At 40.2% G+C, this 13,699-nt stretch overlaps 1 protein-coding gene across 2 annotated transcripts in view; it reads left to right on the top strand.

The window, feature by feature from the left end:
* The window catches only part of aqr (aquarius intron-binding spliceosomal factor), a 53,346-nt gene that overhangs the window by 2,310 nt on the left and 37,337 nt on the right, over positions 1 to 13,699 (top strand). For both annotated transcript variants that reach the window (XM_078277047.1, XM_078277046.1), the window contains exons 8-16: positions 2,748 to 2,816; positions 2,967 to 3,067; positions 3,184 to 3,260; positions 4,218 to 4,282; positions 6,560 to 6,676; positions 6,808 to 6,921; positions 7,346 to 7,449; positions 10,183 to 10,285; positions 12,691 to 12,811. In XM_078277047.1, coding sequence (XP_078133173.1) covers positions 2,748 to 2,816; positions 2,967 to 3,067; positions 3,184 to 3,260; positions 4,218 to 4,282; positions 6,560 to 6,676; positions 6,808 to 6,921; positions 7,346 to 7,449; positions 10,183 to 10,285; positions 12,691 to 12,811 — 871 coding nt within the window. The remainder of the gene's footprint in view (positions 1 to 2,747; positions 2,817 to 2,966; positions 3,068 to 3,183; positions 3,261 to 4,217; positions 4,283 to 6,559; positions 6,677 to 6,807; positions 6,922 to 7,345; positions 7,450 to 10,182; positions 10,286 to 12,690; positions 12,812 to 13,699) is intronic.

Here is a 13,699-nt window from a genome sequence, read left to right as displayed (position 1 = left end):
AGGGAGGTTTGTTTTCATGTCAATACCTAGATTACTCTGAGTTAATCGGCTAATATATTAATAACAATATTTACATGGTTTAAAGTAATCAAGATATTTTTGACTAAATACATCGATGTCGATATTGTAGGGTTGGCTATTGGTGCTTTCACAAAATATTAACTAGTGCTGTCTAACGATTAAAATATTTAATCACATTAATGTCATAGTTAACTTGCAATTAATCGCACATTTTTATCTATTCTAAATGTCCCTTGATTTCTTTTTGTCCCATTATTTTTTTCTCATTTTAATGCTCTTATCAACATGGAAAAGTGGATCGGCTTGATTTGTGCAAATGTGCTTCTGTCTGAAGTCATCCGTTGTCGCCTGGCTTTGACGAGGGGGCGAAGAATTCGCATCAGCTGTGTGCTTGGTATCAAGTGGTATTTCAGACTGGACGTGCTGCGATGATAGCTCAGTTCACAACGACAAAACGCACAGATCACTTTGGTCTTGTCAATGGCAATGCCATGTGGCAACTTTTTATAAGTAAACTTTCCATTCAGAATCTTATTGGCATCCATTTCGGCGTCTCGCGCTCGCCATCCACTCCAAGCGTAACGTTAGCCTACTACTCTTTGGCCGGCTCGCAAGCCCAAACAAGTGTGTGCGGTGTGCCTGTTGTTTTGTTTCCGGTCTAGCTAGATCCGGTGGTCTGTTGTAGTTTTTCTAATGTTACTAGTTGTTGCAACAGCATGTGAAATAAACTACAAAGTTTGCTAGGCCAAAAAGAATGTTAATCTCGCGATAAAAAAATGTACGCCGTTAAAATGGGTTTGCGTTAACGCCGTTAATGTGTTTAACTGACAGCACTAATATTAACACAACAGATGTTCACAAGTCATTTTTTGGAAGTCCAAGTCGAGTCTCCAGTCTTTGAGGGGCAAGTTCAAGTCAAGTCTCAAGTCTCTGGCCATCTGATCTGTCCCTAACACTGTATTGTTAAATCTTATGAATTCAAAACATGTCCTGTAGCTACCGTCCAGACAGTACAGTATCAAAATCAGTTGTAGGATAACTTTATGGGGTCTACTTAACACATCCCTCTAGCCCTCGGACCTGGTGAAATATTAACCTAAGTCTGTCACATCATATGGATACAATGATAAAGATACAATTTGCATGTTCCCAGCATTAGCACTTTGCGATGGTTAGCTTGTTACCTGTGGTGATATATGCTAAATGTAACGTCTCTTTCACTCAAAAAAATGTCTAATGTCGAAGTGAAAATCAAGAGAATACAGTTACAGAACAACATGCATCTCAGTGTCAGTCCAAATTACGCACAATAAGCAGTTTGAACTCACTAATGTAATGCCATTTATTTTCTAAGTGTTAGTACGCTCAGTGAAACTGAGTCCAGCGCGAGGGAGACCCGACTCAGAGGAGAACCTTGTTTACTTAATAGCCTACAAATCACCACGGGATCATTTACGCATCACATGAGTTTGCCCACCCGACACAGCGTTTGTTCCTGGGGAGATGGATCTGTGCGTCCCGCCTCCTGTGCGCCATGGATGTCTGAGCCTCAGCAACTACTAACTATAAAGATACAATTTGCCTGTTCCCAGCATTAGCACAACACTTTGCGATGGTTAGCTTGTTACCTGTGAAGATATATGCTAAATGTAACGTCTCTTTCACATTAGCAAGTGACTGACCTATCTGGGTGCATTTTGAGATGCCTGATGAAGTCCGACGTTGTTGATCCGCCATCATTTATCTTGGTGCCTTGCATGTAGCTGTTGGCTTACTGCCACTGTTTACCAAGTTATTGAAAGCAAAACTAATGACAAAAGGCACAACTCCGGGAGGACTTGGTATTGCCATCGTCAATGCATTTTTTTTAAATGTGCGTGTGCACACATAGGCATAATGCATGCGTTATGTGGCACATTATGGCAAAGGGCAGGGGACATGTTGCTCTTCATACTTTTCGCCAATGTATATGCGCCAATAAAGGAAAATAGAAATACATGAATCATATATTGATGTCGATATAATATCGACATATTGCCCAGCCCTAGTAAGATGGTTTGTCTAATAAACTTGGGCTACACCGATTTTATTTTTAAATAAGCAGCCGGCCTTGGTAAGCCCTAGCGTTACTAGTCTTGGCTGGAGTGTTTATTAGTGCATGTCTGGATAAGAAGATAATTAAGATGCTGTGTACAACATCTGTATCTAGGGACAGATAACCACGGTTTGTCAAATATACTGGAAGATGGCAGAAAAGTATTCATCTACACCATTCTGTTGTTACTCTAAATATGATCTCAATGATTTTACATGGGGATTTGAATAATCAGGGTTTTGTTTCAAACAGGTTAAAAACATCTTCCCACTTAATGTAAGCAATGCCAAAATACCTTGTCGGTCAAGATAAATGTGGATATTAAGGCAATTGTCCGTAATGTCCACTAGGTGGCAGTAGTAGCCTAGGCAAAACAACTTGGGTCAGCTCCCACCCATCTGTATCCTCTGCAGCCGCATTAAACCACAGGGAAGCACTGCAGATTTCTCACTTTAAAATCTGCTGTGATAGCCTGCTGCACTTTGATTGTATCATATAAAGCCCTCTAAATATTTTAGTTGCAGACTTTTATTATGAGCTGAAGTATAATAAAAATCTGTCATACACAGTGCATTTTGATAACTCTCTCTCTATCTCTATCTCTCTCTCTCTCTGCGCGCCTCTTTCCCAGGAGGTAGATTTGATCAGAGAGCAGGTGCAGCAGCTCATCTCTCTGCCTATGTGGATGTGCCTCCTACCAGTAAGATGTCAACCTATTACTCTAATTATTTTTTTTTTCTGGTGGTTATTGGTACACCAAGTAATGACGTTTGATAATTTCATTGGAAAGAATTGCCTCCTTGCCATCACACGAATACTGTTTACTGATTTGTTTCTGTCACATTTACAGTCCAGACTCCAACAAGAGCTTAAGAAAGTTCCAAAGCTGCAGAAGTTCTGGAATCTAATCAAGAAGAAGTGTGATAAGATGGATGCTGACCCAGCTGAGCAGTAATATTATTTTCTTAACTTGCGTTTTCAGATCTATACACACTAGGAAATTGTGTTTTTTATCCTATCAGTGTCTAAGCCTTATTTCTGATCTGCTTTCTTTGTGTCTTCCTAAGGGCAAAAAAAGAGAGGACCTTCCTCTCAGCTCTCATTAAAAAGTTTCTCGGAGTTCTCATGTCAATTCCGCCATCAGGTAAACAGAAAAAAAAATTTATTCCCTTGGGATTTCATAGTGTTATTGTGTACAACTACTTAATTCCTTCGGCACGAGGAATGACCATTCGATCCTGGTTCTATTTTAATATAAAAAAATGTGTTCCCTGGTGTGGATTTCTACCTCCAAATATTGGGTGAAATTAATGATACTGGGTGACTCTCCCTTTGGTCCCAAAGCAGGTCTTTGCATGTGCTCTTTCTACCTTTCCCAGCATGATTAATGTACTTAGGATTTTCTAAAGCTTGCACAGTCAGAGAGCACATCTCTTCAGTCCTGGGACATATTTCCAGTATGAAACACAATATTGCCCTTTTTCATCACTGTTTTAGTTGCACTTATCCCTTTTTTCTTTCTGAGTTGTGCAGCCGCCGAAGGAGCATGTGCTCCAGCTGCCATACAGCCAACGGCCCTAACTACTATGTTGTAATGCAGGACGACGCAGAGGCCCCCCCACCTGAATGCTAAAAACAGAACGTGGTGTATTTGTTTGTTTAGGTAGAATTCAAACCTGACAGAGTAGATTACAATCTGAAGCCCAGCAGGATCCACATCACTCTAATGCGTGCTGCATGCCTAAACTTTAAGTACACACACACACACACACACACACACTTTAACATGCTTAATGAGGGCTGATGCCCCAGCATGCTGCTGTGCTGGCAATGCAGTATATCATAGTGAGGCTCACACACTCAGCATGGCACCTTAGTGTTGTCCACATGCATTTGCTGTCCTCATATCCTCAGTGATAACTACACAACCTCCTTTCCACTGCTATATCTCATCGTTCTCGTTCCCGATCTTTTTTTGGCCTTGTATGTTCAAATAGTCATGTCTGCTTGTCTGTCAGATTGCATTTATCATTGACAACATGCATTCCCTGATATGAAGTGAAGTGCTAACCTCCATGATTTCCTGCTCCCCTTTCAATAGGGCCTGTATCCATGGACAAAGTACATTACTGTGAGAGATTCATTGAACTCATGATTGATTTGGAGGTAAGGCACATCCTCCTGTTCCAAAGCCTTATTCAGTACATTTTTACAATCCTTTGACATTTGAACTTTTTCTCTCCCTAGATTTGATTGCTTTATTTAAAATGTGCAGTGCAAGATGATGCACTCAATCTTAACCCAGACTAAGCAGACACTCATTTCCACTGTGTATGTACAGTGTATTTGCTTGATCATGGTATTCTGATGAAGGAAGCGGTGTAGACATCCGTCTCTGCTGAGCTCATTTGCCTTTTGTCCTTCATATTTATAGCTAACTCAGGTCAATGCGTCTCTGACAGTGCTGTCTGCAAAGCTATGCAGTATTTGAAACAGTAGTCTTTGATTGGAGTATGGCTATTTTCAGCCTGATGGCTTCAACATCTGGTATAAGGTGTTTGGAGTAATGTGCAGTGTCTGCAAGACATAAGGGTTGTGACCTGAGACACAATTCCTTTTTGGAATAATCCCAATGTTCAAAGGAGCAGTTGATACACACATGCATTGTATTTTCCATTTTTTAAATTAACAACGACCTGTTTTCAAATACCTCACCTAAAATTCTTAATTTATCTGCTGTGTGCTATTGCCATCAAATTTGAGATAAATGTCTTATAGGTGAAATACACTCTGGCAGAGGGCATATTGTAGTTGTTTTAAAAAATGGATTCTTTCTGCTATCGGCCCTATTTGTTTTAATCTGCAAATGTATGATTGATGTATGAAAAAAATATATAATCAACAATCTAGATGAAAATCAAAAGAGTACTTTTACTCTTGTCCTGTCTGTTTCATATTTGTTAAGATTGGCTGATATGTAGCTCTACTCTAATGTAGGAACGATATCCTCTTGCCCATTTACATCGGCAGCATTGGTTTAACCCGCCGCACTGCAGTGGTCTTAAAAAGGGTTTTAGTTGTAAGATATCAACTATATACCACAGAGAGCAATATTTTTTGTTGCTGTAGTTGTCGTGCAGTGGAGTATAATTTGCATTGGTACTCATGGTGCATTGTCAGTCACCTCAGTTATGCAGTAAGACTTGGCATTGTCAGGGCATTATGAACTTTCATCATATTTGTTCATTTAAAAGAAATAAAGGAAAATAAAATTTGACATAGTGTTTCAGGGTCGCAACTTGCCAATGAGGTTGGCTCTCTGGAGTGAAGACACTATGTCACATAAGATTGTGGCTGCTGCTGCCTGTGCAGGTCTCCTGTTTCTAGCGAGGGAGCTCAATAGATTTCATCTGGCTGTCCTGCTGACAGGCCGGCCTTGCTGTTCCTGGCAGCGGCTAGTGGCCGGCCAGCTAACTGTCTCCAGAGACATCTCTTGTCCTTCAGCGCTATCCTTTTACAAAGCCTCAGTTGCCTGAAATCCATACTTACCCTCTCTGATGACGACCTGAAAATTAATGCAGGGAAAAAGATCCCTGTTTTCATGTCTCTTGTATGCTGGCTGTCAGGACTGTGTTGAGATCAAAGATGGCTGAATAGATATACAGGTATCTGCTCTCTTGTGTTTAGGTATCACTTGCTGCACCTGCTGCCTTTTGAAGAGCAGTTTTTAATGAATAAAATATTTGTTTTGTCTTTCAGTATTTCATTTCATATTCTATTTCACAATGCAGTTTTTTTCTGGACTGTTCTGCCTTTTATAATGTGATAGATTGAACCCCTTTATTGTTTTGTGTGCACCAATCATTTGCTCTCTTAGACTGTCAGTTCATCAGACTTTCTTTGTTATATTCCTACCAAAGTAGCTCTGTTATCTTATTTTGACTCAGATTGTTCTGCACTTGCCTTCATGTCATGTTTGTGTGTTACAGCAAGCAAATAATTGATGGCAAAGGAAGTCTTCTTCACATCTCACAGCCAGTTTGCCTTATCGTTTGCCTCTATATCATATGTTTCAAAACAACCTCAAGAAAAGAAAAGATCATGGATCAATCAGATGTATAGATTGTCATGGTCCAGATGCTGGGAAATGTGGTCGTTCTTGAGCCAATTGATTATTTAATCTCCTGAGAGATCCGTTCATACAATACCTGATTCTTTTTTTTTTGTGTGTGATGGAGGGCCGTCAGACCATTTTCCTGGTAATTTGGCTTGTCTTTCTTAGTTATTTGTTTTTAGTTATCCTGTCCACTGAAATAGAATTGTTTATGTTACCAAAAGCATTCCAGTTATATACAGTTGTTGTGTGAACTTGAAAGGGTATTTTAGCCACAACTGTGTAAGCATGTAGTCTAAAGCTGTTAACATGGTGTCCTGTGTGTCTAGGCCCTGCTGCCCACCAGGCGTTGGTTCAATACAGTGTTAGATGACTCTCACTTGGTAGTCAGCTGCCACCTGTCCAGCCTCACCCAAAGAGAGAAGGAGGGACACCTCTTCTGCCAGGTACAACACACTAGCAAACACAACAACATGCATACATGTACACCTGAAATGATTGTGTGGAAGCACTGAGATTCAAATCACCTCTGCTAACAATTCAATGAGAAACCTGTATTGTTGTCTTACCTCTGTAGTTGCTGGATATGCTGAAGTTCTACACAGGTTTTGAGATCAATGACCAGACAGGAAATGCCCTGACAGGGAAAGAGATGACCACTCTGCACTATGATAAAATCCTCTCCTTGCAGGTAAATAGCATACATAAAGAGGAATAGACAGATGTGTAGGGCCATATCTCAGCTGCCTGCTTTGGTTCTGCTGTTGTTTTTCATTGAAAATGTTGAGGATGTTCTTCATTGATCTCTTTGGGTATTATTGTGCATCAGGGGTACGTGGCTTCATGTTGTGGGAGAGTGCGACATAGATAAAAAAGGATACTGTCAGCTTCCAAGTCTGATTTTCATAGTTGTGATAATAAATGTGTGTGTGTGTGTGTGTGTGTAATGCCAAATTCTGTACTAATTCTATTTTTATAATGTTATTCCATAATAATAAGAGTTGTTTATCGTGGTCACGCCAATACAGTATATGTAATAATGAGTAAAATATTTTTACAGTGGTGGTGTGTATTTGGACATCAGTCTTCAGTGTTTTGCACTTTTTGTCTTGCAGAGGGCAGCTTTTGCTCATTTTCCAGAGTTGCAGGACTTTGCTCTGTCTAACGTAGCAGCAGTAGACACTCGAGAATCCTTGACGAAACACTTTGGGCATCTCAGGTAAATCAAAACATCCAAAATGAATCGTGAAATGAACAAGTGCCCAGATGGAGGGACGTGGTGGGAGGATATGCATGAGTACATTTCAGTGAACTCTTAATACTATAATGCTGTAGCAGCAGAGTGTTGTTTTAGTTAAGGGGACTACATCCTGATGTGTAAATGTACTGCATATCTACCTTGAGGTGGTTCAAATTCTGCGTCATGTACAAGTACTTACTGTATTTCCTTGATGTCCTTAAGCGAGCACATCATAATTTCTTAAAGCGCTGTTGGTGGCAAAGAGTTGCACAGAAACAAACCTTCCAGCAGTTTGTCAGCAGAGGTTCTTCTGATCACCAGAACATACAAGCCCCAGTTAAAGTACAAGCACACATGCAGACTACGTATCTTGGTCCTATGTTGCAGTATAGCATCAGCACCACCGTTGCTGCCTGACTTCCCTGCTAAATGGCAGCTAGTGAGCCCTTGAACAGGCAGCTGGTACCAGCCAGAGAGAGAGGCACGCCTCATTAATTTAATCGATTTGCAGTGGCTTGAGAATAAACTCTCTGAACAGCTGTTTGTCAGATCATATTAGCTTGCCAAAGAGCTAAAAAGCACCCTTGCTTTGATGAACTGGCCTGTGTGTATGTTTTTTTACTTGTACACATGCGTGAAGGGAAGTGAAAAGACATTAATTTATTGGTAACTTGTAATTACTTCAGGATTTCTAACCTTTCTTGGCATTTTGATTTCATAATGAAAATGTAAAATTATTGGACTTTAAGCCACGAATGTTTTGGCTCTACAACACACTCTAAGTGAGTGTCTGATAACGTATTTGTTTGTCCAGTTTAATGTCTTCATTTGCCATGATTGCTCTGAGGTGCAGTGTTGGATCAACACAAATTTCCTCTTTGCAGTCAATGTTTGTATATCCATCACTTCTTTTTAACTTCTGTAGTGGAGTATACATTTTTAAACCCCAAACTAAGTTTCTTTGAGTCAGGCAGAGGGTTATGAGCTGAGCTGAATCAGGTAAAGACTTAGCTGAACCATTTAATGTATTTGTAGAAGCTCCGCTCTTTTTCCCAGAATTAGGGTTTTGAATATAGCAGTAACTGCATTGTTCCCTGCTCCACAACTGTCACCAAAGCAGCTCCTGGGTAACTCCAAATATGCCGATCAGATTTAACGAGGCACATTTCATCCAAACAACTCACGCTAATGCCAGTTTATTCCAACTGCGCTACCCACAGGCTTAGCTCCCAGACAGCCGCCGCTCTGAATTTATCCGCTAAGTCCCCACACAAACGCAGCATTATTGCTTAGTCTGCCCACACATATACACACCCATTCTCTCACATGTACACACACACACACACACACACACACACACACACACACACACACACACTCTTCTTTCAGTTTCATAAAACATGTAAGTTTGTGTAAGTGTCATTTCAGGCCAAAATGAATTGACTACATGATCAAAGAGTATGCATCACTTTGTGAAATGCTAGCAAAATTGAAGAGAGTCACCACTACTGGAAATGCCAAAATAATGGGTGTAATTAGTTCTTCAGCGTGATCCTGTCATTAAGAAAAGAGCGGCCTGTCGGGCTTGTGATGTTGTCTCATGTTGTGGCTGTGTGTACACATGTGTCTAGCTGAATAAAACTGCCAGGTAATATCTTTTGTTAATTTGCCCTTTGCAGTGATGAAACTACACATTAGCCTAATGTAGTTGCTGTTTAATGGCTTATCCAAATTCTGAACAAGGGTCGAGAAAGCCTTCAGGCTGAAGGGCAAACTTACTGTAGACCAGTTTCTATTATGTCCCCATCCTTACCTTACCCTGCCAGTAGCTCAGCTGTCAGTCATGACCTGGTCCAGTCATCTTCATTACTCAGAGTGAGTTGTTGTGCAGTTGTTATTTTGTTGCTAAGGGAAGAAATGTCCACATGACCTATGCCAGGTCATCCACTGGGCCACCAAACCGCAGCATTGGCAGAATTGCCACCCCACAGCTCAAGCGCGGCATCAAGTAGCAGAATGCATGCACATACACGAATACAGTCGGTCAGTGCCACGTGTGGCTGTCCAGGGCTGTCACAATGTGTCCGTGTCCTGTCCTTCGTTGTGTACCAGACCCTGCCTGTGTCACAGTGTGTCAACCTGATTAAAACGGGTCTGTATGCAAAGAGCCATGCCTCAGCTTTCTGAGACAGAGATGGGCTTCGATTTTCATAATCCTGTCGCATCAGTGTGCCCCGGCCCCTTAACACACACATGCTGACAGGGCGGGAGTGAGTGTCAAAGCAAACAAGAGAATTTCTTTGTGCCGCAGTGCTAACAAGCACAAAGAATTTGATAAGGCTGTGTATCTTCACACATAGTGGTGGTGTTGATTGTCGCCATTTGAAATGTAAGGTAAGTAGAGGTAGTGTCCCAAAAGAGAGGCTGAAACTACACATTTTTTTTCTTTTTGTAAATATGATGCACTGAAATAATGATACATAGTGGGTTTTTTTTGTTTTTTTTATATCGTATGAGTAGACATTCTTTTGTCCCTGTCTCAATCTTAATCTTCACATTTCACTCATTACCAGGACAGCAATTATTATTTAATTGTATTAATTATTTGCTTACTGTCATCCCTGCTCTGCATAAGAGTGTCAGCTAAATGTTTAATTTGCAAATGCAACTTTTCTAGCTGACTAATCACTTGTTTCTTATCTTTCTCCGTAGTCCCAATACGCTCCACCAGGTGGCCTCATATCTGTGTCTGCTGCCAGAGCTGCCTGAAGGTCAAGACACCACCTATGAGAAGGAGGTTCTCCTTGAGCTGCTGGTAAGTGCAGTCTTGGCTTTCAGTAAATTGTCCATGCGGGCTTTTGAGTTTTTAATTCTCAGTGGTCATGGTTTAAACTAGGACCAATTTTAACAGAAAACATGGTCTTATTGCTTTCCAGTACATCAAATATTAAAATATTTATACTAGACCATATTCAATGCCTCAGACATTTAAATTTATAAAATAAAAGTGTAGTTGTATGAGGGAATGAAGCAATATGTCAGGCACTATGTGCTTGTCACCTGGCATTATAAAAAATGCATAATTGGTATTGGTGCACCTTTACAAACAATGTTGGTGCAGTTATTTTCCAGAACAATAACTGGCCAGTCAGCGCTACGGCATAATGGGTTTTGTGTTTCTCATTTTAAAGTCATTAATTATAGCCCTTGACCTTGGAATACATATAGTATCCCCTCTCTGCTGCCCGTCCCTCTTGAATTTGCCTTCTAATCCAATTACTGCTTTATGTGGGCATTTGTGTGACGTATGGTAAATTGAAGACGGTGCTGATGAGATAGAGAGCCTTTTTTTCTTTTCTTTTTTTTAACTATCTCTTGAAAGGCTAGAGCTAGTTTGATTGTGCTCTCTGGTTCCCCTTCCCTTGCTCTCCCAATTTTCATTTTTAAAACCCCTCCGGGAAACTACTGGACCCTTATCCCACTAGTCTGCCCAATACACATTCACGCATGTGTTGTAGACCTCTTGATCAAAGTGGCTGTTCCAAGGCTGCCCTGCAGTTATTCGTAATTGCCCACTCAGACCCTCCCCAGGTCTCTGAAAAGCAATGGAGAAAAGCTTTTTCATAATTATCTGATTAGACTGTTGCAGGAGACAATATCAGGGGACTCATTTGTTTGCGCCTGAGGTTGCCCCCAACAACCAACATCTCTGACTGAGTGGGTTTAAGTGGAAGAGGCAACAGAACTAGAACTCTGCCATAGGGGTCGAACAATACTGTTTTTTTTGTTGTAGTTAATGAAACCGATAACTGATATTTGGAACCGATATTTACAGTAAAAATTAAATTTTTTTAGTCAAAATTAAGATTTAAATAAAATACTTTGATAAAATAGATGTCTTGTATTAAAAATCTTAAGTAAATGTTATTGTAACAAACAAAAAAATACTAAATTTAACGTCCATTTCAATATAATATATAATTACTGATGCATTAATGCATTCAAAACTTAAATGTTGCAGCTGGTAAATGTGGAGCTCATTTTAATTGATTTTAAGTCATAGTTTTAAGTGCATGCAATGTCATCTTTGACCTAACGTTAGATAGGCCTAATGAACCAGCAAATGAATTCATGGATGTTTGCAAAGGTGTTCAAATTAGCTGTGAGACTCAACGTTGTTGTCAGCTAACATTGCATATAACTTGAAAACATTGTCTCATACGGATGAGTAATCTTCCGTTTGCAGGGTGGAAGCTTAAGTAAGTCACTGTTGCACTGGAACCAATGCTAGTTTAAGATTAAACATTTAACTATTGCTCCGTATTGATAAACTCCTTTTATGATAATGTTAACACTTCAAGCTAACATTATCACCACAAAAAAGTTCATTTTTCTGGCTTTTAAGTGATATAACTGGGCAGGCTTGTCATTACAGAAATAGATCACAGGATTGGCGTGTTTTTGCAAATTCAGTGTGGAAGATTATAATGTTTTTAACTTCGGAAATTCCGGCAGCCTAGCTTCCAAGCTTAGCGCAACCAACTCCACCGGAGCAAAGACCCCTCTGCTCGAGGCTGGTTGTTGACTATTGATTGGCTATCAGCAGAGAGGTTGAGTGTTGATTGACTATTAATCGTGTAACATCTAGCCAATCAGATAGTGTTGTGGGCCAGTTCAGATTGCTGCAACTTTTACCTGCAATGTTCTAAAACGATTTTGTTGATTAATCAAGAAAATAATCGCCAGATTAACTGATAATGAAAGTAATCGCTAGTTGCAGCTCTAGTGTATACATATGAAAAAAAAGCCAGTGACATAATAACTTTCATATGTGTTGACCATCTTTATCTAACATTAAAAGATCCAATCATAATACTGTTGCTTTTTGTTTTAGTACTTCTAGATATCATATATATTTATTTATATGCTCATTAACAAGCACACACATTTTAAAACCCACTGGCCACCTGAGGTCTAGCTGCATCCTCTACATTGAGAATGACAAGTAATAAAAGGCGTCCGTTAAACCAGACGTTTACCGTGGGTATGATGTAACAGATTTGTTGTGTGACCTGATTTTGTCAATGCTTTTTTCTTTATTCCCTGGTCTGTCTTCTAGTAAGAGAGAAGATATAGACCCTAGACATTGAACCAGAGGAACATTTTGGTAATTAACCCAAATTCTCTCTCTCTCTCGCTCTATTTGCCACACACACACAGGTGTCCCGTCATGAGCGCAGAATCTCTCAGATTGAGCAACTTAACCAGATGCCTCTTTATCCAACAGAGAAGATAATCTGGGATGAGAACATCGTCCCGACAGAGTACTACTCAGGCGAAGGTGTGTATTGCATTTGTAAATTGTGATTGGGTTTGCATGTCTGTGTGAGTTAACATGCACTTGAGCACGCATGCTAATTTCAGTGTCTAGTCGGTGCCTCCTACTCCCAATTCTACACCCTCACCTTGTGTTATCACTTATCCTGAAGGCACTGAACTGGCACCTCTCTTGGGGAATCCTCTTTGGTTGGCAAGGACACCTTAAACAACTTGCATACCACTGACCTTTAAAACTAAATCCCTTAAGTATATTACTTTGGCTGTAACAGGTAGGCATTAGGGGTGCCACGATTCTACAAATCCTCGATTCGATTACATTTTCGATTCTAAGGTCACGATTCGATTCAATTCTCGTTTTTTACCTTCTTTTTTTTTAAGCACAGGTTGCTATGCCATTTTTAGACTAGACTTGTATGTAATATAATATCTGACCTTTGTTCGCAATGTACCACATTACATTGTCTAATTTAAAACATTTATTAACAACATAATGTAACAATAACATATCTTCAGTCAATTGGAAACTTGACAATTTGTCAATAAAGTAAAAAGAAAGAAAAAAAGTTTACTGACAATCCTGAGGGCAGACGCTTCGCAGCACACAGTTTGGTGTTTGGTGTTTGAAGCCCCCAATGTCGTCTTCCAGGCAGCGCTGCCTGAAAGGCACTAGGACTAGGCAATGGTTATGGTTGAAGACGACGGTCGCAGCGCTGCCTTGAAGGCTTAGTTGGAGACTTAAACACCATCGAACCAGCACAGCAGCTGAGCAGACCGATAGCAAAGAGGGCGACTCGGCAGTCCGCTAACTTGTTGCTCTCTTTAATATAACCAATATAAGCTGCTCTGTTTAGGCTACAAAACGTGCATGCAGGCTGAAATTCAACTGTGC

Source organism: Sander vitreus, chromosome 20, assembly GCF_031162955.1.
Source record: "Sander vitreus isolate 19-12246 chromosome 20, sanVit1, whole genome shotgun sequence".
NCBI lineage: Eukaryota > Metazoa > Chordata > Actinopteri > Perciformes > Percidae > Sander > Sander vitreus.
Note: the sequence above shows the minus strand (reverse complement) of the source record. Positions and strands in the feature narration are given on the sequence as shown.